A 24,546-nucleotide genomic window follows, 5' to 3' on the forward strand; every position below is an offset into this window, starting at 1 on the left:
CAATCACAATAGTCCTAATATGACGGACCAGATGGGGAACTTACATGCTTGTGCTTTGATAGGACGTAGTAGGGTGGATCCTCCCACCTGTCAAGCCCCTCTTGGCAGACAGCTGACACCCCCTGGGTCCGCCTATCACAACGGAGAGCCCACTCCTCCGCCCACGGCGGACCTGAGTGAAGCCCCATGTGATGACTCACAGTAGGCGGCGCCAAAGCGCCGTCCCTGTGCGTCTCGGCGGATACTATGGAGACGCGAGCGGCAACACGCCGCTGACGTCACCAGATGACTCTAGGGGGGAGGCAGCCTCCGGCCAATCAGGGTCAACCCACGTAAGTGCGGCGTGGACGTCGCACTTCTAAAATACAACATGATGCCATCTATCAGATGCATCTACCTCATATGGCTAATTTGCATAAATAAACATAGGTGGCCATACTCATACTACATACTCTCATAAAGCTCTTATCCAAACCACATAGGAGAGGAGAAGTAAGGGAGAAGGACCAGAGGAGTAAAGTATGAAAAGAATATAGAAAAATAGAACTGTGTAGGGACAGGGAGGAAAAAATAAAGATAAAAACCTAACAAGTTAAAAATAAAAAAATAAGAAATAAAAAATAAAAAATAAAAAATAAGAGGAAAAGAATAAACACTGTAGACAAAGATTGGCATATACAGATAGCAATGTCCTTATAGGGGAACGGCACCAGACCAATCCATTACAATTAAAGGGACAGTGTCTCAGATATGACGATACATTCGCTGGACCCAACCAAAGCATTATCTATTAGGGGAGACTGGGTACAATGGAGCAGAGGACAAGAATAGCAGAAAAAACTACAAAAACGGTAATAAATCAAATTCTCGATTTAATCCTCTAGGCTCCATTGTATCCAGTCTCTTAATCCAATAAGCCTCCCTCCACAGTAATTTTTTTAGGCGATCTCCCCCTCTTCTCAAGGGTGCTATTTTTTCTACAACCATAAATCGCAGCTGTCTGACATGGTGACCTGCTTGAGCAAAGTGAAATGCTACAGCTTGATCTGTTAGTTTTTCCCTAATAGCATGTTTGTGTGATGACAAGCGTTTTTTTAATTTTTGAGTGGTTTGCCCAATATATAATAAGCCACAAGGGCATTTTAGGGCATAGACCACATAATCTGAATCGCAGGTATGCCACCCCTTAATTGGAATTTTGGTTCCCTGATGGGGATGTAATATCGCTGGACCCTTGATGACAGAGCTGCAATGAACACAATTGAGACAGGGGTATGTCCCCCTCCTCTGGGTAGAAGTGACATCACTATTGGCGTTTACATCAGCATGTACTAGACGGTCCCTAAGTATAGGGGGTCTTTTGTAAGAGATTAGTGGGGGGTTCCTAAAATGCGCAATGTCTGGGAAACTATCGGCTAGCAAATGCCAATGTCGTTTGATAATCTTTGAGATACTCGGGCTTTGTGTATTATATACCGTGACAAATGGAACACGATCCCGTATCTGTTGTCTATTCCTCTGTCCCCCATATTGTACATTAGCTCTATTACGTGCTCTCTGCAAAATTTCCACTGGATATCCCCTATTTTCAAACTTGTGTTGCATCTCATCAAGTCTCTGCTCCCGTGTCTCCCCGTCCTCAACTATATGTTGTATTCTTTGAAACTGACTAATAGGTACCTCAAAGATTATCAAACGACATTGGCATTTGCTAGCCGATAGTTTCCCAGACATTGCGCATTTTAGGAACCCCCCACTAATCTCTTACAAAAGACCCCCTATACTTAGGGACCGTCTAGTACATGCTGACGTAAACGCCAATAGTGATGTCACTTCTACCCAGAGGAGGGGGACATACCCCTGTCTCAATTGTGTTCATTGCAGCTCTGTCATCAAGGGTCCAGCGATATTACATCCCCATCAGGGAACCAAAATTCCAATTAAGGGGTGGCATACCTGCGATTCAGATTATGTGGTCTATGCCCTAAAATGCCCTTGTGGCTTATTATATATTGGGCAAACCACTCAAAAATTAAAAAAACGCTTGTCATCACACAAACATGCTATTAGGGAAAAACTAACAGATCAAGCTGTAGCATTTCACTTTGCTCAAGCAGGTCACCATGTCAGTCAGCTGCGATTTATGGTTGTAGAAAAAATAGCACCCTTGAGAAGAGGGGGAGATCGCCTAAAAAAATTACTGTGGAGGGAGGCTTATTGGATTAAGAGACTGGATACAATGGAGCCTAGAGGATTAAATCGAGAATTTGATTTATTACCATTTTTGTAGTTTTTTCTGCTATTCTTGTCCTCTGCTCCATTGTACCCAGTCTCCCCTAATAGATAATGCTTTGGTTGGGTCCAGCGAATGTATCGTCATATCTGAGACACTGTCCCTTTAATTGTAATGGATTGGTCTGGTGCCGTTCCCCTATAAGGACATTGCTATCTGTATATGCCAATCTTTGTCTACAGTGTTTATTCTTTTCCTCTTATTTTTTATTTTTTATTTCTTATTTTTTTATTTTTAACTTGTTAGGTTTTTATCTTTATTTTTTCCTCCCTGTCCCTACACAGTTCTATTTTTCTATATTCTTTTCATACTTTACTCCTCTGGTCCTTCTCCCTTACTTCTCCTCTCCTATGTGGTTTGGATAAGAGCTTTATGAGAGTATGTAGTATGAGTATGGCCACCTATGTTTATTTATGCAAATTAGCCATATGAGGTAGATGCATCTGATAGATGGCATCATGTTGTATTTTAGAAGTGCGACGTCCACGCCGCACTTACGTGGGTTGACCCTGATTGGCCGGAGGCTGCCTCCCCCCTAGAGTCATCTGGTGACGTCAGCGGCGTGTTGCCGCTCGCGTCTCCATAGTATCCGCCGAGATGCACAGGGACGGCGCTTTGGCGCCGCCTACTGTGAGTCATCACATGGGGCTTCACTCAGGTCCGCCGTGGGCGGAGGAGTGGGCTCTCCGTTGTGATAGGCGGACCCAGGGGGTGTCAGCTGTCTGCCAAGAGGGGCTTGACAGGTGGGAGGATCCACCCTACTACGTCCTATCAAAGCACCAGCATGTAAGTTCCCCATCAGGTCCGACATATTAGGACTATTGTGATTGGTGTATACATATTTGAATTTCATTGGTTGCTGTTAACCATGCTGTGTATATATACCCATGTGTCAGTGTATAAGGTGTAATTGACTTTCAGCAAGCTTGATAAAGAGGCGTGCAGCCTTGAAACGTTGCTTATAACTGCTGGAATATCCTATATGCAATAAAAGAGCAGAAAATTGTTCATAGACGGTGCCGGCTTCTTCCTTGCTGTTTCGTCTATTGATCCTGAGTGCTGCTGGATCGTTGGCCGGGCACGTCGACTGGAAGCAGTGCTGGAGTGTGCAGTCACTACATACCACTTATCCCATATGGAAACAAAATGTCTAGGAATAAAAAAAGGCCTCTATGGATGAATAGAAAGGTTAGAGATAAAATGAAGAGGAAAAAGAATGCCTATAAGGTCCTAAAACAGGAGGGGACCGAGGCTGCACTAAGCAATTATAAGGAGTCAATAAAAATTGTAAAAAAGAAGTTAGGCTGGCAAAGATCGAAGTTGAAAATCAAATCGCTAGTGATATCAAATCTAACCCAAAAAAGTTTTACAAGTACATCAACTCTAAAAAAAGAAAGGTTGACTGTATAGGACTCCTAAAGGATAAGGGTGGTAACTCAATGGTGGATGACCAAGGTAAGGCAGAGTTATTAAATGCTTTCTTTGCTTCTGTCTTCACAAAGGAAACAGCACTGTTGCAAATTACAGATGCAGAAGAGTCTCAATCTTCCAACTGTAATTAGAGATGTCGCGAACCTCCGCGGAAGGTTCGGTTTGCGGAAAAGTTCGCGAACCGCAATAGACTTCAATGGGGAGGCGAACTTAAAAATTTAGAAAAATGTCTACCGGCTGGAAAAATTATAGAAAACATGTTTCAAGGGATCTCTGGATCAACAGGGATATGTGAGGGAGCAGGCTGGTGTTGTACTTTGTTCTCTGGTTGAACTCGATGGACATATGTCTTTTTTCAACCAAAATAACTATGTAACTATGTAATACCTGGAGTGAAATACACATCAAAAGTCCAAGGCAAAAATCTCATTCAATGTTCAATTACAGGTCTACACTGCTTTACAACATCAGGCAGTGTATCTCTCTCTCTCCTCCCTCCTCCCGAAGGGAGGAGGGTCTCATCTTCCAAGGAATTGTAGAATTTCAAAAGCCAGCTTATACACCTTGGCCGGGAATTGAACCCAGGTCTTGGCCGGGAATTGAACCCAGGTCTGAGTGCTTGGTAGATAGCTCTCTTAACCGCTATACCACCACCAACACTACATTCTGAACCCAGCCTAGCATGTACCATTATGATATATCCTAGAGAAATATGAGCTTGCTTAAAGATTTGTAGGCTTTCAAAAGCCAGCTTACATACCTTGGATGGGAATTGAACCCAGGTCTGAGTGCATGGTAGATAGCTCTCTTAACCGCTATACCACCAGCAACACTACATTCTGAAACCAGCCTAGCATGTACCATTATGATATATCCTAGACAAAAATGAGCTTGATTAACGATTTGTAGGCTTTCAAAAGCCAGCTTACACATACCTTGGCCAGGAATTGAACCCAGGTCTGAGTCCATGGTAGATAGCTCTCTTAACCGCTATACCACCGCCAACACTAGATTCTGAAACCAGGCTGGCATGTACCATTATGATATATCCTAAAGAAAAATGAGCTTGCTTAAAGATTTTTAGGCTTTCAAAAGCCAGCTTACATATACCTTGGCCGGGAATTGAACCCAGGTCTGAGTGCATGGTAGATATCTCTCTTAACCGCTATACCACCACCAACACTACGTTCTGAAACCAGCCTAGCATGTACCATTATGATATATCCTAGAGAAAAATGAGCTTGCTTAAAGATTTGTAGGCTTTCAAAAGCCAGCTTACACATACCTTGGCCGGGAATTGTACCCAGGTCTGAGTGCATGGTAGATAGCTCTCTTAACCGCTATACCACCACCAACACTACATGCTGAAGCCAGCCTAGCATGTACCATTGTGATATACCCAAGAGAAAAATGAGCTTGCTCTCTCTCTCTCTCTCTCTCTCTCTAGGACTTGATGGTTTTAAGCTGAAAATTCACTTCAATGACATCAACGGATGCCAGCAGAATTTCACAGGCAATTTTGGAATTCTGCCGGATTGAAAAAGCAATTCCGTTCCGACCAAATGGAATGGAATGATCAATTTCCACCCAAAACTGCGGAAAATACAATTCCGTGGAAAGCGGTGACCATTCCTATTAGAGAGAGAGAGAGAGAGAGAGAGATATCTACATGGCTATCTGGGGTTCTCTTCGGACAACTGTTGAACACAAAAGGCAAGGCCATGCCTGGGTGGGGTTGAACCACCAACCTTTTAGTTAACAGCCAAACACGCTAACCAATTGTGCCACAGAGACTGTGTTCTGTTCCTGATCAATGTGAGTTGGGTTTTGACATACTACACATCCTTAAGCAAGCTCATTTTTCTCTAGGATATATCATAATGGTAAATGCTAGGCTGATTTCAGAATGTAGTGTTGGTGGTGGTGTAGTGGTTAAGAGAGCTATCTACCACACACTCAGACCTTGGTTCAATTCTCGGCCAAGGTATGTAAGCTGGCTTTTGAAAGCCTACAAATCTTTAAGCAAGCTCATTTTTCTCTAGGATATATCATAATGGTACATGCTAGGCTGGTCTCAAAATGTAGTGTTGGTGGTGGTATAGCGGTTAAGAGCGCTATCTACCAAGCACTCAGACCTGGGTTCAATTCCCGGCCAAGGTATATTATTATTATTTTTATTATTATTTATTGAATTTATAAAGCGCCAACATATTACGCAGCGCTGAACATTAATTTAGGTTACAGACAATATTTAGGGGTGACATACAGCAATATGACAATACAGGAATACAAGAAAACCAGATCACACACCCTAGTATGAGTACCATAGTCAGTCATTGGATGGAGCATGGAGATTAGGCAAGTTAGGTTCACTCAGATGCATAGCATGGGTTCACAGTAATGGAGGTGCAAGATCAGGTAGGACACAAAAGGAGGAGGACCCTGCCCAAAGGCTTACAATCTAGAGGGAGAGGTAAGGACATGAATGGTAGGGGACCAGAGTTCAGCTGTAGGTTTAGAGCACTTGTGAGGGGTAGTAGGCCAGAGTGAAAAGGTGGGTTTTGAGGGCTTTCTTGAAGATGTTGAAGGAGGGGGCTGCCCTAATGGGTGGAGGTAGGGAGTTCCATAGTGTTGGAGCAGCTCTTGAGAAGTCCTGGAGGCGTGCATGGGACTGGGTAATGCGGGGTGCGGTTAGGCGAAGTTCATTGGAAGAGCGGAGTGAGCGGCTAGGTGTGTACCTCTGAGTAAGATCGGAAATGTAGGTTGGACAGGTTTTGTGGACAGATTTGTAGGTCAGACACAGTATCTTGAATCTGATTCTGGACTGGATAGGAAGCCAGTGGAGGGATTCTAGGAGGGGATCTGCCGTGGTGGAGCGATGGGAGCAGTGGATAATTCTGGCTGCCGCATTCATGATGGACTGCAGTGGGGCTGTTCGGGTCATAGGGAGACCAGACAGCAGGGCATTGCAGTAGTCAAGGCGGGAAATTATGAGGGCATGGATGAGGAGTTTGGTGGTGGCAGAGGTCAGGAAAGGGCGAATCTTACAGATGTTACAAAGGTGGAAGTTGCAGGACTTTGTGAGGTTTTGGATGTGGGAAGTGAAGAAGAGTGCGGAGTCCAGGGTGACACCCAGACAGCGGGCTTGAGAGGTAGGGCGAATGGTAGTGTTGTTAACAGTGACATGCACATCTGGGAGGTTCGTGCATGGCCGTGGTGGGAAGATCCTAAATTCCGTTTTGTCTAGATTTAGTTTCAGGAACCTAGCGGACATCCAGGAGGAGATGGCTGATAGGCAGGAGGAGACCTTGTCCATGGTAGTGGTGGATATGTCAGGGGTGTGGAGGTAGACCTGGGTGTCATCTGCATACAGATGATAGTTAAAACCCATGGAGGAGATAACCTTGCCAATGGAGGAGGTGTATAGGGTGAACAGTAGGGGGCCAAGGACCGAACCTTGGGGGACTCCCACCGAGAGGTGGTTGGGGGTGGACGAGGACTCAATGAAGGCGGTCGTGAAGGAGCGGTTGGAGAGGTAGGATGAAAGCCAGGACAGGGCGAGATCGTGAATGCCCAAGGACTGGAGGGACTGGAGGAGTAGGGGATGATCTGTGTAAAAAGCTGCTGACAGGTCAAGGAGGAGGAGAATGGAGTATTTACCTTCAGCTTTAGCTAAGGCAAGGTCGTTGACCACTTTGGTGAGAGCAGTTTCGGTTGAGTGGGCAGGCCGAAATCCAGATTGGAGTGGGTCCAGCAGTGAGTTGGCATTGAGGTACTGGGTCAGGCGTTTGTGAACCAGACGCTCAAGGAGTTTTGAGGCAAATGGGAGGAGGGAGATAGGACGGTAGTTGGAGGGTAGCGAGGGGTCGAGGGAGGGTTTCTTGAGCAGGGGTAGTACAGTGGCCTGCTTGAAGTCTTAGGGGAAGGTGCCTGTGGATAGGGAGAGGTTGAACAGGGTAGTGAGGACTGGGGCCAATTCCGTGAAGTGAGGCTGGAGTAAATCAGAAGGGATGGGGTCAAGGGGGGAAGTAGTGGTATGGGAAGTCTGCAGTAGGTGGTTGACTTCCTTGGTGGTAGTAGGAGTGAAGGATGTGAGGGGAGGATAGGGTGGAGGAGGAGCTGGTTGGGAGGGGGTGGGAGGTGAAGATTGGATATTTCCTGGCGGATGGAGACAATTTTGTTGGTGAAGTGGGTGGCTAAATCTGTGGCAGAGAGGGAGGAAATGGAGGGTGGAGGGGTGGGTTTAAGCAGGGAGTTGAAAGTGGCAAAAAGACGCTGGGGGTTGGAAGCTTGTGCTCCGATGAGCTTGGTAAAGTATTCCTGCTTCGCATGAGCAAGGGCAGTGTGGAACTGCAGCAGGTTGGTCTTGTACTGTAGGAAATCCTGGTTAAATCTAGTTTTTCTCCATTTCCGTTCAGTGGCGCGTGTTTTCCTCTGGAGGTTGCGAGTATGGGTAGTGCGCCAGGGCTGGGGGTTAGGGGTCGGCTGCTGCGAAATATTGGTGGAGCAGCTTTCTCTAGGGCTGATGAGAGAGTTTGGCGATACTGAGCTGCAGCAAGATTAGGACAGGTTAGGGTGGGGAGAGTGGAGGAGAGGGAATGGAGGGGGTCAGCAAGGACACCAGGGTTGAGCTTGCGTAGGTCTCGCTGCCATCGACCAGGTGGGTGGGTGGGTGGGTCATTTGGAGGTGCCTTCCATGAGGAGGTTGAAGGTGAGAAGGTGATGGTCTGAGGGTGGAAAGGGTGCGATGTCAAGGTCTGCAATGGTGGTGGATTTAGTGAATATAAGGTCGAGAGTGTGACCTGCAGTGTGAGTGGGGGTGTTGGCGTGTTGTACTAGTCCAAGTGAGTTGGCAATGGTGAGTAGCCGGGTCACAGCGGAGCTCTGGGCTTCATCGATGGGAATCTTGAAATCCCCAAGGATGATGGTGGGGAGGTCAGAGGAGAGGATGTGAGGGAGCCAGGAGGCAAGGTCATCGAGAAATTGTGGGGTGGAGCCCGGAGGGCGGTAAGACCGCAACAATGGCAGGGAGGGGGTGGTAGAGGCGGATGGTGTGGGCCTCAAATGACGTGAAATGTAGAGAGGTAGGTGGGGTGAGGACACGGAAGGTGCATGATGGGGAGAGGAGCAGACCCACCCCTCCCCCGGTCCTGTTGTCTGGTCGGGGTGTGTGACTGAGGTGAAGCCCCCCATAGGAGAGGGCAGCCTCTGCTGCAGAGTCAGAGGGGGTGAGCCATGTCTCAGTGAGTTGCGAGGATGGTGAGGGATTTGGAGAGGAAGAGGTTGTGGACTGCTGTAAGCTTGTTGCAGACGGATCTGGCATTCCAGAGACCGCAGGGTAGGGGGAGTATGTGTTTGTGGGGGGGATGGATGGAAATAAGGTTGGAGCGAGGATGGGTGTTGAGGTTATTTGTGGACAGAGGGCTGTGAAGTGTATGAAGCAGGTCAGCAGGGGATGCTTGTCTGGCAGCAGGCTGTGGCCCAGGATTGGGTGATATATCACCAGCTGGAAGTAAGAGTAGAAGGGAGAGAGTAAGCAAATGTGAATGGGATTTAAATGTTTGTGAGCTGCTGGAGGGAGAGAGATTTCAGGAGAGCTAACAGTTCATGAGAAGCTGAGTAAGGTGAGGAAAGCAGAGCAGGTGAAATGGATATGGAGTGTGGTACACTGGGAGGATGCATATTGCAATGCAACTTGTAGATGTTTGCAGACAGGCAGAACATAAGAAAAAGTGCAGTAAACATGGTAATGGTCTCTGATTATAACCAGGAAGTTTCCAACCACTAAACAGTTTAAATGAGTATGCAGTTAGTGCAAGCAAACCTGTGTAAAGAAGCAGAGTCTACATGGCCATGCAACATATGTCCAGCAGTGGAATTATTAGCAACAGCATTGGAGGCAGTTGTGGATGCAGAGTAGTTGTTTCCAGCAGAGTCCTGTGGCTGTTGAATCCTGTTTGAATTCCTGGGTGAATTCTTGGTAAATTCTTGGTAAGTTGTGAAGCACTTTGTAATAAATGGCACTTAGGAATTAAATGGCACGAGTGACCTAGGCCACGAGTGACCAAGCTCCAGCAATTAAATAGGTATGATAGCTACCATGGTGGAATTGGAAGTGATTCTCAATTAGAAATTGGGAAAAACAGTTCAGCTGAGGATGGGTGTGGCTACCAAAAACAGCCCTGCCATAAATAATTGGTGGTCACTGGGCTGGAACACAAGTATTCACAAATGTAATATGTACTACTTAAATTTATATTAAACAGTCTTAGAAGCAATGTATGCAGCAATCATACCATAAACGTGCAGATGATTGCAGTCACAGATTGTAAAGTAGACTTTTGCAAGGAAGCAGCAATCATACCATAAACGTGCAGATGATTGCAGTCACAGATTGTAAAGTAGACTTTTGCAAGGAAGCAGCAATATATAAGCTGGCTTTTGAAATTCTACAATTCCCTGGAAGATGAGATCCTCCTCCCTCTGGGAGGAGGGAGAGAAGAAGGGAAGTAATAACAATTAGCTAGGAACAAGCCTATAAGAGCCTAACTAAACTCTCCCTAGCAGAGTCTGTCAACAGCTGTCCCTTAATTAATTAGTGCAGGCAGACTAGTGAGTAAAACGGCACAAGGACCTTGCCTTTTATAAGGGGGGGTGGGGCTCCAGGAGTGAGTGCAGTCTGATTGGCAACAATGTGCCTGCTGACTGTGATGTAGAGGGTCAAAGTTCTGCTCAATAGAGCATTATGGGGCGAATCAAACATCTGGGAAAGTTCGCTTCACAGGCGAACGCGAACCACCCGAAGTTCGCCGGCGAACCGTTCGCGACATCTCTAACTGTAATATTAAATACTTAAAGCAGGAAGAAGTGAAGGCAAAACAAAATAAATTAAAAATAGACAAGAAACCTGGCCCGGATGGCATGCATCCTCGGGTCTTAAGGGAATTAAGGTCAGTTATAGATAAACCCCTTTATCTTATCTTTTGTGACTCTCTCAACTAGCAGAGTCCCAGTGGATTGGCGTACAGCCCACGTTTTCCCATTATTTAAGAAGGGCAAAAAATAAAATCGAGGAAATTATAGACCTGTAAGGTTATCATGAATTGTATGGAAACTATTTGAGGGGTTACTAAGAGATACTATACATGACTTCATAGTAGAAAATAATCTTATTTCTCAGCATCAACATGGGTTTACTAAAGACAGGTCCTGTTTGACTAACATGCTCAGCTTTTATGAGGTAGTGAACGCTAATATAGATATTGGGAATATTGTAATTAATGTGGTTATAGGCGCTACTCCAAACTGAAAATAATGAACAAACAATGTAACAAAAGGACATGGGTCGCCACACAGTGGGATGGGAACAACCTCCCTAATCAAATGGAATAAAGTCTGTGCAGGCGCTCAACATGGATATAATTCAAAGTCCCAGTCTATGTTCAATTGGGAAAAACACGATATCACACGTTCACAGATCAATCTCCACCAGGTACTCTCACCAGATCAGTAGGCTGACTCAATCACAAATCAGCAAAGACAGCTTAGCAATAAACTCCCAAGATCTTCTACTGCTCTTAGCATCTGTGGATTAAGCATAATATGCAGACATAGCGTAATACTGCTGGATTGCAAATTATTGTGACAGTTCACCCCGTGTTAAGGTGATCAGGTGATCCACTGCGTGTTCCCACCACCAACACTGTAATGGCTAACCGCTCACCAGATTCCAATGCTGACCCCTTGTATCGATCAGCTATGCACGCTTGTGTTAAAATCCTAGTTGCTCAGATGGGATGCTTTTCCTTAAAAACTGAGACAAAAGCTCCAATAGCATAATACTGTATTTAATAAAACGTTAAAAACACATTGATGCACTTACAAACAAAGACATCAAACAGCGCATATAGAACAGTCCTCGGCAGTGTGTAACAAGTTGCTCCGTATCCTGAATCGCGTCTCCCAGTGCGACTTCCGCCAGAGGCCACGCCGCCTCTGGCGGAAGTCGCACTGGGAGACGCGATTCAGGATACGGAGCACCTTGTTACACACTGCTGAGGACTGTTCTATATGCGCTGTTTGATGTCTTCGTTTGTAAGTGCATCAATGTGTTTTTAACGTTTTATTAAATACAGTATTATGCTATTGGAGCTTTTGTCTCAGTTTTTAAGGAAAAGCATCCCATCTGAGCAACTAGGATTTTAACACAAGCGTGCATAGCTGATCGATACAAGGGGTCAGCATTGGAATCTGGTGAGCGGTTAGCCATTACAGTGTTGGTGGTGGGAACACGCAGTGGATCACCTGATCACCTTAACACGGGGTGAACTGTCACAATAATTTGCAATCCAGCAGTATTACGCTATGTCTGCATATTATGCTTAATCCACAGATGCTAAGAGCAGTAGAAGATCTTGGGAGTTTATTGCTAAGCTGTCTTTGCTGATTTGTGATTGAGTCAGCCTACTGATCTGGTGAGAGTACCTGGTGGAGATTGATCTGTGAACGTGTGATATCGTGTTTTTCCCAATTGAACATAGACTGGGACTTTGAATTATATCCATGTTGAGCGCCTGCACAGACTTTATTCCATTAGATATTGGGAATGCTGTAGATGTGATATATTTGGACTTTGCAAAGGCCTTCGACACTGTTCCCCACAAAAGTCTGGTGCAAAAGTTTAGGATTAGGAATCTGCAAGGACTAGGGAAGAGTCTGTGTGCATGAATAGGGAACTGGCTAATGGACAGAAAACAAAGAGTTGTGGTCAATGAATTATACTCAAAATGGGAGACTGTTAGCAGTGGGGTCGCACAGGGGTCTGTACTGGGTCCAGTGCTCTTCAATTTATTTATTAATGACCTAGTAGATGCAGTAGAAAGCAATGTTGCTATTTTTGCAGATGATACAAAATTGTGCGGAATCATCAACTCTCAGGAAGATAGGGACATATTGCAACAGGATCTGGATAGGATTGCTATATGGGCACATACATGGCAGATGAAATTCAATTTCCACAGTACATGAAAGACAGTCTGCGCACAGCTTCCTAAGAACGCTTTTATTTCCCATAGATTTTCACCATTGTGGCAGAAGAACATATGTCACATATCTTGATACATACATGCAGTAGATCTTTCTGACCTGTGTGGAGGGCGGATGCGGGAGTGTGACCAGGGGGTGAGAGGACGGCACAACAGCCGTTTCGCGCCGGTGTGGCGCTTGCTCGCGTGCGCTTGTCCCAGGGCCCTGGGACAAGCGCACGCGAGCAAGCGCCACACCGGCACGAAACGGCTGTTGTGCCGTCCTCTCACCCCCTGGTCACACTCCCGCATCCGCCCTCCACACAGGTCAGAAAGATCTACTGCATGTATGTATCAAGATATGTGACATATGTTCTTCTGCCACAATGGTGAAAATCTATGGGAAATAAAAGCGTTCTTAGGAAGCTGTGCGCAGACTGTCTTTCATGTACTGTGGAAACTGTTTGTCTATGCCATAGTCTGGATGCACGCCTCCCTGCTTGTGCCATAGCAGCAGTGTAGTGGATCAGGACGGAGGTTTTACATTGAGGTGCAGATGACCTTTGCTGAACTCCCCCTTTTGCTGAGTGCCAGGCAAATCAGTCTTTTTTGTGTACAGATGAAATTCAATGTTGAAAAATGTAAAGGCATGCATTTTGGTCATACCATTGGTCTAGCACCATACAAAATAAATGATACAGTTGGGGACATAAAACTTGGAGAAGGACTTAGGAGTACTCATCGACAACAAGTTAAATAATCGTACTCAATGCCAAGCCGGTGCAGCTAAAGCTAACAAACTTTTGGGATGCATTAAAAGGGAAATAAAAACCCGAGATGCTAGCATAATATTGCCCCTGTTTAACTCTCTAGTAAGGCCACATCTGGAATATGGAATTCAGTTCTGGGCACCACATTACAAAAAAGATATTGCAGTTTTAGAGCAGGTGCAGAGACGAGCAACAAAATTGATACGTGGGATGGAAGGTCTCACTTACCAAGAAAGGTTAGATAAACTGGGTTTATTTAGTCTAGAGAAAAGACGCCTTAGAGGGGATCTAATTAACATGTATAAATACATCAGAGGGCAATATAATAGCTTGGTGGATGAGCTTTTTGTCCCTAGGCCTTCTCAAAGGACTAGAGGAAATTATCTGCGCATGGAGGAAAAACGTTTTAGCCATTTATTTAGTAAAGGGTTCTTTACAGTAAGAGTGATTAAGATGTGGAATGCATTTCCACAGGAAGTAGTTATGGCAAACTCCTATACCTGCATTCAAAGGGGGCTTAGATGCTTTCCTTGCGTTGAAAGACATCCATGGCTACAATTACTAGGTAATGCCTAATGATGTTGATCCAGGGATTCTATCGGATTGCCATCTGGAGTCGGGAAGGAATTTTTTTCCCTTTTGGGGCTAATTGGACCATGCCTTGTAAGGGTTTTTTCACCTTCCTTTGGATCAACAGGTATATGTGAGGGAGCAGGCTGGAGTTGTACTTTGTTCTCTGGTTGTACTCGATGGATGTGTCTTTTTTCAACCAAAATAACTATGTAACTATGTAACTATGAATAGGAAAGTCTATTGAGAGGCAACCTGTGGAGATGATAAAAGACGAGGAAGAAATGTACAGCGTGTTGCTGACAGCAGGATGATGCAGTGAGTGTAGAGATCTGAGAATAGCAGGAGAAAGCAGGCTAATCATGAAGAGCAGATATAACATTATTGCACTAACCATGAATCAGATAGGCAAAGTTTTGTGTCTGTTCCTTCTGTTCCAATTCTGGTCTAATTCTGGTCATTCTCTTTGTACTTTGAAATACCGGTGTAAACAATCGACCAAGGTCTAAATCGACTTAGGGCCACATTTATGTAGGAAGACTGATAGCCTATGCTCAGCAAGCCTGATTGTGGCTTGAGGGCTAGTTCGCACTAGATGCACTTTGTGATTTTTTTTAAGCGCTGGTGATTTTTCAAAATCACCCTGAAAGCACTTGTGCAATGATTATCTATGAGAGAGTTCACATCTGAGCGGTTCGTTTTTGATCAGCTCAGAAAAGCATTGCATGTACCATTTTTGAGGCGATTTTGCCTGAATGGAAGATGTAGGAAAAATGCAAAATGCTCACAAAATCGATGCAGCGATTTTGTTAGCATTTTTATGAATAAATACATTGTATTTATTATTTTCTGGGTCAAAGAGTTCACTTCCTGACTTGCGTCAGGGAGTGAAATAAAAAAAACGCTCAGGAAGAAGCGCTTTTCACAAAAACGGAATGCCCACCCATGCGCCCGGGAGTCGAAAAAAAAAATTGCGTCAAAAAAAGCCCAACGTAAACGGAACGCAATGTGAACAAGGCCTGACTGATGCAGGTGTGAACTGAGAGCTCAGCCTGTAGCAGATCACAGTACAAGTCAGGTAATTAAGCAGGAAGCAGCACAATTGTCTATTGGTGTTACGGCCAAATTAGCATGGAGTCAGAGATATGAGCCACAGGAGAGCAGGCTAATTTGAATATACAAAGCCAGCCACTTAGATATAGTAAAAATGCGAAGTATTGCAGCACTTCATGATATTCATGATATTCACAGAAAGATTGCAGTAAATTCGAGAAAGATCACAGAAGCATTGAGCAAAGGTGTATGAGAGGAATCGGCGCAGGAGACTTGATCGCAGGATACAGGCAGTATATGGCTGATCCTGCTGCTGCACAAGTCCCGGCCGTGTTAAATACTATTCCCCCTCTAGGCCGCCATGGATGGTGGGGAATTAAATAATTAATGTTTTAAAAGTAACTTCAGCTCCGTCTTCTGACAGCGCAGGAAGTTACTCCCTTTGTGCCCAAGTCTCCTGCTCTGGATTCACTGTGTTCGTTGAGCAAAGACAATAAGACATTAAAAAAAAACATGTTATATCTAAAAAAAGGGGGCACTTTTTAGGAGTAGGAGGATAAATACAATTGTTTATTTTATCAATTTATTTTCACCTCAGGTTCACTTTAACTGTAAAAATGTCACTGTGTCCCTCATCAGGCCAAAGCAAATAAAAGCAGTGCCAGAGATTTCGGCGCAACCAGCACCACTGTAGGAATTAGGGGTATAGCAGCGCTCAGACAGTAGTTTGGGCACCGTCAAAATACAGAGCCCAAATTAGTGTAGGTTTACACTTGTTTAAGAAACGTATCCATGGCTTTGTTTTTTAGCCCAGACCAAAACCGGAGCCACGGATACCAATGTTTAAAATAGCGGCCGTCTTCACACAGTTCAAAATCCGGATCCACGGGATCCGATTAAAAAAAACTGAACGGAGAGTCGGGATTTCTACGGACCCCAGATACACGCAGGGGCAATGAAAGGCAGTAGATCTCCCTCTACACAGGCTATTTTGCACACAGAAACGAGATCCAGATTGCCTACTGCTTGCTCTTCCCGTCAACGTCACCCACATAGGTTTCCCCAGGTAGCCTGAGGGAGTAGCAGCCAGGAAGGGGGGCAGCGGGTACAGCAAGTGGGGAAGCAATCACCTTCCTTTCTCTGCTCGCCTCGTGACTTCCTGCAATGCCGTCCACTAGCAAGAAGTCATGCAGCGAGTAGAGAAAGGAAGGTAATTGCTTCCCTGCTTGCTGATTACTTTTGCCAATTACTATAGTGCACATAGCTGGAAATGGACCCAGGTGAGGGAGGGGGGGTCTGACCCCCCTCCCTGCCGCTGTGCCCGCTGCCCCCCTTCCTGGCTGCTAACCCCCCATGGACAGGACTGGGGGCACCTTTTTAAAAACACAAACTGACCTGGAAATGTATGGTGCAAAAGGGCAGCATGGATCCGTTTGCGTTTTTGAAAACCGGAGCCTGGACCACGGATTGCGTTCTGCAACCATACATAGTGTGGACCAAGCCATACTTTAAAAACAGTGTAATTCAGCCGCCAGAATACCCCCTGAGTCCATGGCGGGATTGAGGGGGAATAGTAATTAACTTGGTCGGGACTTGTGCAGGAACAGGGTGAGCCATTTTTTGGCTTCACCCAGCACCCAAATTTCAAAGCAACTTAATGATAGCTACGCCACCAGGTTGTACTCAATCTGTAGGTTAAAACATAGCCACATAAGAGATGCTATGACTCTGACAATTTCAAATCCATACATTATTACATCTTTAAAAGTTAATCAATCAGAACGTTGAAACATTTTTAAAAATAAATATTGGTCACAGTTAACACCCTACGGTCCTGAAGGTATACTTGCGGAACTGATCAGTTGTCATTTAAGGAGAAACTGTAACCAAGAATTTAACTTCATCCCAATCAGTAGCTGATACCCCCTTTCCCATGAGAAATCTTTTCCTTTAAACAACCGGATCATCAGGGGGCTCTGTATGGCTGATATTGTGGTGCAACCCCTCCCACAGTGTGATGTCAGGACCATGGTTCTGACATCCCACTATGGGAGCCTTGTTGCATTGTGGGAAATAACAGCTGTTTACCAGTGATGATAATAATCAGCTGATTACACAACATTTCACATACATTTTCACATTTATGCCTATACGTAATTCCGAATTGTTAATTCAATCGACTTTGTATAAGCATTCATAATAACGCACGAATTTACTTGTAATTGATGCGTAATTTCATGCCGAATTTGGCAGTGAATAGCAAAGCCCCCATGCATGCTATTACTACCAAAATTGCTACATATGTTAATAAGAATAGTGGGTACAAGTCAAAAAAATAATTTTTCCAAAAGACCATGTCGTTTTTGAGAAAATAGATTTTAATTTTGCAAAGAAAAATGGTTTTTAATCTTAGGAAAATTACAGTTTCTTTGTATTTTAAAAATCGATTTGGCAATAGCATGTATGGGGGCTTTACTATTGATCGCCAAAGTTGGCATGAAATTATGTGTAAATTCATGCGCAATTACGAAAGCTTGCAACTGCATAGACAATTAATTACGATTTTCCCTAAAATGCCGTTTTACGATTACGATGTGGAAATGCAAATTACAATGCCTAATTATACATAGGTGTAATTTCTGCTCATCCCTATTGTTTACAGATGTTTCCAACTGCCAAAAAAGCAAGAAGCAGCTCCTTCCACTGACATCACCTGCCAGCAGTAAAAATGTCACCCTGTGATAAATGTCAGAATGTAAATCAGGGAGAGGAAAGATTTTACAATGGGCAAACACTGACTAAATAATTTATACATCATTTTTGGTAAAAATGAAGCACTTTTTATTACATTATTTTCACTGGAGTTCCTCTTTAAATTGTCAAATGAGTGAAGTTTAATTAAATAAGCTCTACAGTGACACAGTAACATGTGTACAAGTGTTTCAATTTTGGCTACTTACACCACTCAAGACGCATACAGCAAAACTGCAAGAAAATACAAAAGAATAAAATTTGCTACATTCAAATCTGGAAGAAATATTTATGCATTCAAATACATATGGAATTAAACATAAAAGAAATGTACAAAAGCATGAGATAACATGAGCAGGTGAATAAGCATTTGTTTGGAACCCACTACAGCAGTGTAACAAGGATGCTTGTAAACAAAGTTGGTCAATGAGAGTCTAGTAATTTCAGCTTGCATACAAACTTCATGCATTTTTTTTGCAGCTTAGAAAATTTGCTTAAAAAAATTAACAGGAAACACATTTGGAGTAGCACGCATGCTCAGTATGAAGTTAATTATGCTGCTGATGGTTAAATACTAAATATCTCTGCTCCCACACATCCTACACTCCCCAAATTTTCAGGGTAGGAATGGGACCCCCCGAACGACCTCTATGCCAAATTGCAGAAATCTATCTCGGGAACCAGCGGGGCTTGGAGGCTGCAATTTGGCATAGATCCCCTCCCTACCCTGAAAATTTGGGGAGTGTAGGATGTGTGGAAGCGGAGATATTTACTATTTTACCACCAGAAGCATTTTAAAATAGTAAATGTGGCCGCACAGTCTCCTACAGCACATGCGGGCCAGCGCAAATCAACAGGCAGTGCAATCAGACAAAACACCAGTACTTTAGGATCAATGGTAAGATTCGATGACTGCCCGCTCCGCTGCGCACACTTTATTCTGCAAACAGGGGGGACACGGGGGACACATTCGGAGGGAGGAAGGCATGCATGTGATGCCGGCCCCACATGTTACATTAACGCGGCTGGCGCCTCGATCATTTTTTTTCACCTCCTCTCCAGTGGCACCCTCCTCCCCACACACCGGATGAAGGAATATTGATTGAAAAAAAATTACGTAGAAAATCTTTATGGTATGCGTAACTAGGGGTGTGTTGGGTGTGTGGTTAGGGGTGTGGCCTGAGTGTCCCGATTTCTGATTTGAAAATGTTGGGAGGTATGAAATTGCAACCACAGTGATAGCAAATATTCACACAGGCACAAACAAGATAGAGAAGGAAGGAGCGTAACTAATAGCAACCGCAGCTATAGTCATGTCCACAGGATCAGAACTAGTAGGATCGCTAGCTAATCACTATGCAGTGAAAGTTACGTCCACACTTACAGGTCTGGAAGGTCTTTGCTGTTTGCCCACACGGGTACAGCAACTGTCCACCAGGGAGCAAGACAAAGCAATACAAGGCACAGCAAGGCATACATATGTAATTGCCGCCGTGAGACTTGGGCGCAGGATACAGCCAGTATATGGCTTATCCTGCAGCTGCACAAGTCCCAGTGGCGTTAATTACTACTCCCCCTCTAGGTCCACGTGGATAATGGAAAAATGATATGATTCGGCTTCCAGCTATTGCTGAAGGCCGAATTATAGTGTTGTAAAATGTAACTTCTGCTCCGTCTTCTGACGGCACCAAAGTTACTCAGTGTGCGCCCAAATCTCCTGCGCTGTGATTACAGCACTCGAAGGCAAGGCAATACGCGAAAGATGGGACCCAGCAGACAGCTATGGAGAGCTGAACGCTATGACAGGGCACGGTATCAGATGAGGAGGAGGCTTTCTACGAAAATCACCCAATGAGAACTGGCATACAAATGTCAACACAGCTGAATGATAATCACTCAATCCAGTGTTAGTCTGATTGAAGACTACAGGCTGATTACAGATGGATAGGACGCTAATTACAAATGCATGCAATATTATGTAGCAACATCCAAGTGGGAAATTCAGTGCTGCCTGCCTGGCTGCAGTTCAGCTGCAGCAAGCCACAGGTCAGGTCAACATCCTGAGCTGCTCTTAACTGCAGAGTGATTGCAGATGGCAATTGACACTCAGTGCGAATGCAATCAAAATCATGCACCTTAATGCATGCAGAGAAATCAGGAAAGCCTGGTTGCAGTTCCACTGCAACAAACCAACAGGACATGCTACAGGGGGGATCGTAACAATTAGCATCTCATTGACCATTTCTATATATGAGTATTGCTGGTCCTCAGTCACGACGATGGCTAACATAAAGAAAAGGACACAGAGAGCCAAATATAGTATAGTAAGTCTTGATACCAGATTATAGATGATCACGAAGAACTAATACGCACAAACCAGTGTTACCACAAAGGCAACCACTACAATGGCAGGTGGGTAGATTAGACCTGACCCCACTCAGGTTAAGAAGTCGCTTCCTGAATATTGGAAAGATGGGGCAACACTGCTCCACCAAGGGTGGACTAGATAATATAATAGGATGTATAACAGTGGCACCAACGTAGTATAAAAATGTTTAAAAACATTTGTGGCACAGAGGTGCTTGGCTCTTCTACTGACCCTAATTGCTATTACTCCATTGTTATTGCCTGATGAAGCGGATCAAACCTGAGAAATGTGTTGCATTTTTGTAGTATTGTGAATAAATTGTTGTTTACTATAAACCAACAATTTTTGGTGTCATCTTGGAGGAGGTAAGTCCACCACTACCTCCTCTTTTTAAACTGTTTTTAAACATTTTTATACTACGTTGGCGTCTCTGTTATACATCCTAGTATATTGCTAACATAATGTTTGTTTAACTACAGAACCTGTAGCAAAATGTTTGAACTCATACTGTTTTGTGTCCTATTTTTTGTGTCATATTATATTTGTGTCTTTTTTCTAAAGGCATAGATTTTATTTTTTCAAACAGGGTAAATATTTGTGTTGGTTGGATAAAACTATCCTGTTCATTCTGAGACCAGTCCACCCTCATTCTGTGCGATTGGTAAGATGCACTGTCTTTCCCAGGAGAGGAAGTTAGGATGTGTGCTCCTAATCCATTGATAGGTTTGATGCAATGAATGTGTTTGCATGTCTGCACTATGCATGTTACAGGGCCAGAGTTAGGACACCTATGTTTACCTGGGTACTTCTGCGCAGTATAGGTGATTAAGCATAAGAATGCATTCTTCTGTGAACTAAAACCCTGGCTTTTAATTTAGCTGTAGGGATAACAGTTGTGCCTGGATGAGTGAATCTGTGAATGCAATTGTTTGAACATTTGCATGTGAGTGTGCGAAGGGTTAATAGATTTTTGCTGTTTTTTTAGCCACACCCCCTTCAGCACCTCCCTTTCCCTAATAATTTATTTAATGTCCTAACTAGAGGCGATGTGCCTGGATATATGTATGTTTATTCTTATCATTGACCCCTGTGGCTAGGGTCCAATTCGGTGCACTCCCCCTTCCCCTGTATGTTTGTCAGCATGCAGACAGCTTATGCTGGTGTATGCGCATTGTGCACATGGACACATAACATTAGCTCCCTTGTGCGATTGGTAAGATGCACTGTCTTTCCCAGGAGAGGAAGTTAGGATGTGTGCTCCTAATCCATTGATAGGTTTGATGCAATGAATGTGTTTGCATGTCTGCACTATGCATGTTACAGGGCCAGAGTTAGGACACCTATGTTTACCTGGGTACTTCTGCGCAGTATAGGTGATTAAGCATAAGAATGCATTCTTCTGTGAACTAAAACCCTGGCTTTTAATTTAGCTGTAGGGATAACAGTTGTGCCTGGATGAGTGAATCTGTGAATGCAATTGTTTGAACATTTGCATGTGAGTGTGCGAAGGGTTAATAGATTTTTGCTGTTTTTTTAGCCACACCCCCTTCAGCACCTCCCTTTCCCTAATAATTTATTTAATGTCCTAACTAGAGGCGATGTGCCTGGATATATGTATGTTTATTCTTATCATTGACCCCTGTGGCTAGGGTCCAATTCGGTGCACTCCCCCTTCCCCTGTATGTTTGTCAGCATGCAGACAGCTTATGCTGGTGTATGCGCATTGTGCACATGGACACATAACATTAGCTCCCTTGTGCGATTGGTAAGATGCACTGTCTTTCCCAGGAGAGGAAGTTAGGATGTGTGCTCCTAATCCATTGATAGGTTTGATGCAATGAATGTGTTTGCATGTCTGCACTATGCATGTTACAGGGCCAGAGTTAGGACACCTATGTTTACCTGGGTACTTCTGCGCAGTATAGGTGATTAAGCATAAGAATGCATTCTTCTGTGAACTAAAACCCTGGCTTTTAATTTAGCTGTAGGGATAACAGTTGTGCCTGGATGAGTGAATCTGTGAATGCAATTGTTTGAACATTTGCATGTGAGTGTGCGAAGGGTAAATAGATTTTTGCTGTTTTTTTAGCCACACCCCCTTCAGCACCTCCCTTTCCCTAATAATTTATTTAATGTCCTAACTAGAGGCGATGTGCCTGGATATATGTATGTTTATTCTTATCATTGACCCCTGTGGCTAGGGTCCAATTCGGTGCACTCCCCCTTCCCCTGTATGTTTGTCAGCATGCAGACAGCTTATGCTGGTGTATGCGCATTGTGCACATGGACACATAACATTAGCTCCCTTGTGCGATTGGTAAGATGCACTGTCTTTCCCAGGAGAGGAAGTTAGGATGTGTGCTCCTAATCCATTGATAGGTTTGATGCAATGAATGTGTTTGCATGTCTGCACTATGCATGTTACAGGGCCAGAGTTAGGACACCTATGTTTACCTGGGTACTTCTGCGCAGTATAGGTGATTAAGCATAAGAATGCATTCTTCTGTGAACTAAAACCCTGGCTTTTAATTTAGCTGTAGGGATAACAGTTGTGCCTGGATGAGTGAATCTGTGAATGCAATTGTTTGAACATTTGCATGTGAGTGTGCGAAGGGTTAATAGATTTTCACCCTCATTCTGAACCTGTTTGGGCAGGACTGTTTAGGAGCTATTTGATACAAACAGACAAACATACCTGAGGTACACCACACTCAAACACTGTAGGTATACTTTGCAAAAAGAAAAAAATGACATGCAACCAACCCCATCAGGTTTTATAGGCGTGAGTACTGAACTATACAGCTTTGCCTTTGGTCAAGTTTATGATGGTGAGTTGCGGTGTAACAGGCGCTTTGTAACTTGTGTTACTGGTAAACAGGTATGTTAGCAGTAACAGTGAAGCATACTTTTGATTGTATGCTTTACTGTACCCAATACAACAGTAGCATAATGTGCAGCACTGCTGTCCCAATCCATTGTGTTGCATTCGTGCTGTCAAAGGAAACACAGTTCACTCGTCACTGTGAACTCTTTTCCAAGGGAGGCTGACCTACTCATTTGCCGGCCACAATCGCCAATCAGCTGTAAGAACATGCAGTTTAATTGCAGTGTTTGGAAACACTGGGTATCACATTTGCCACGCGGTGGCATTACCGAGAGGTAAAAAAATGTCTCATGTTGCATCTGAGGACAGCAACCATTGCTCAGATGTGACTCGATGAGGGGGGCACCTGTCCACCACCCATGCCGAACACAAGTAAGCACTTGGTTGACGTGATCAACTGACAGGTGGTGAATTTGCTGCTTTTAGCTGTCTGGGGGAAAGAAACCTTAGTTGCCAATATTTCTCCACATCTCAAAATAAAAATATTATTTAGGGCATAAATTTAAGGAAAAGACTGCATTAAAATCACAGAAAACTTTTTGGTTTTGCCCATGCCAGGTTTTAGCTTTGTTGTCCTTAATGTCTTGTTGCTTGACTTCAGGGGAGCCTCTAGGCAAAGGCAGTACAGGCCATTGCCTGGAGTGCCATTGGTCCTGGGGGCGCCATGTTGCTGGATTAAGCCACACCCCCAGGATGAAGCCACACACTCTTGACTAAGCCACGCCCCATGGGTGTTCTATTATTAGCTTCTGCTGCATCTGCTTAGCGTAAGTTTCAGGCAGCTGCCACTGTGTATCTCTGTGCCTTGTACATCCTTTTTCTCCCCTTTGTGACTCCTTCTGTCCCTTTTGTGCCTCCTTCAGTCCCTTGTGCCATGTCTGACCCCCTGTTTTTCCTTATGTCTCCCTTTGTGCCTCCTTCTGTCTCCATGGGCCTCCTTTAGTCCCCTTGTGCCACCTCTGCCTTCTTCTGTCCGCCTGTGCCTCCATATGTCCCCTTGTGCCTTTCTTTGCCCCCCTGTGCTACCTCTGCTCCCCTGTTCCTCCTTCAGTCCCACTCTGCCTCCTTCTGTCCTCATGTGCCTCCTTCTGTCTCCCTTTGTGCCTCATTCTGTCTCCATGTGCCTCTTCAGGCCCCATGTGCCACCTCTGTCCCCTGCGCCATCCTCTGTTACCCTGTGCCGCCTTCTGTGCCCCATTGTGCCTTCTTCTGTCTCCCTGTGGCTCTGTCTGTCTCCCTCTGCCTCCTTCTGTCTCCCTGTGCCTCCTTACATCCCCTCTGCCTTCTTCTGCCACTCTTTTGTGCCTCCTTCTGTCTCCTTTTGTGCATCCTTCTGTTCCCCTTTGTGCCTCCTACTGTCTTTCTGTGCCTCCTTCTGCCCCCTTTGTGCTTTTTTCTGTCCC

At 44.5% G+C, this 24,546-nt stretch overlaps 1 protein-coding gene across 4 annotated transcripts in view; it reads right to left on the reverse strand.

The window, feature by feature from the left end:
* Positions 1–24,546, reverse strand: part of TRAF3IP3 (TRAF3 interacting protein 3) — a 513,908-nt gene that overhangs the window by 256,991 nt on the left and 232,371 nt on the right. For all 4 annotated transcript variants that reach the window (XM_068265590.1, XM_068265592.1, XM_068265589.1 and 1 more), the window contains one exon: positions 18,101–18,125. In XM_068265590.1, the coding sequence (XP_068121691.1) occupies positions 18,101–18,125 (25 nt within the window). The remainder of the gene's footprint in view (positions 1–18,100; positions 18,126–24,546) is intronic.

Source organism: Hyperolius riggenbachi, chromosome 2 (genome assembly GCF_040937935.1).
Source record: "Hyperolius riggenbachi isolate aHypRig1 chromosome 2, aHypRig1.pri, whole genome shotgun sequence".
NCBI classification, from domain to species: Eukaryota; Metazoa; Chordata; class Amphibia; order Anura; family Hyperoliidae; genus Hyperolius; species Hyperolius riggenbachi.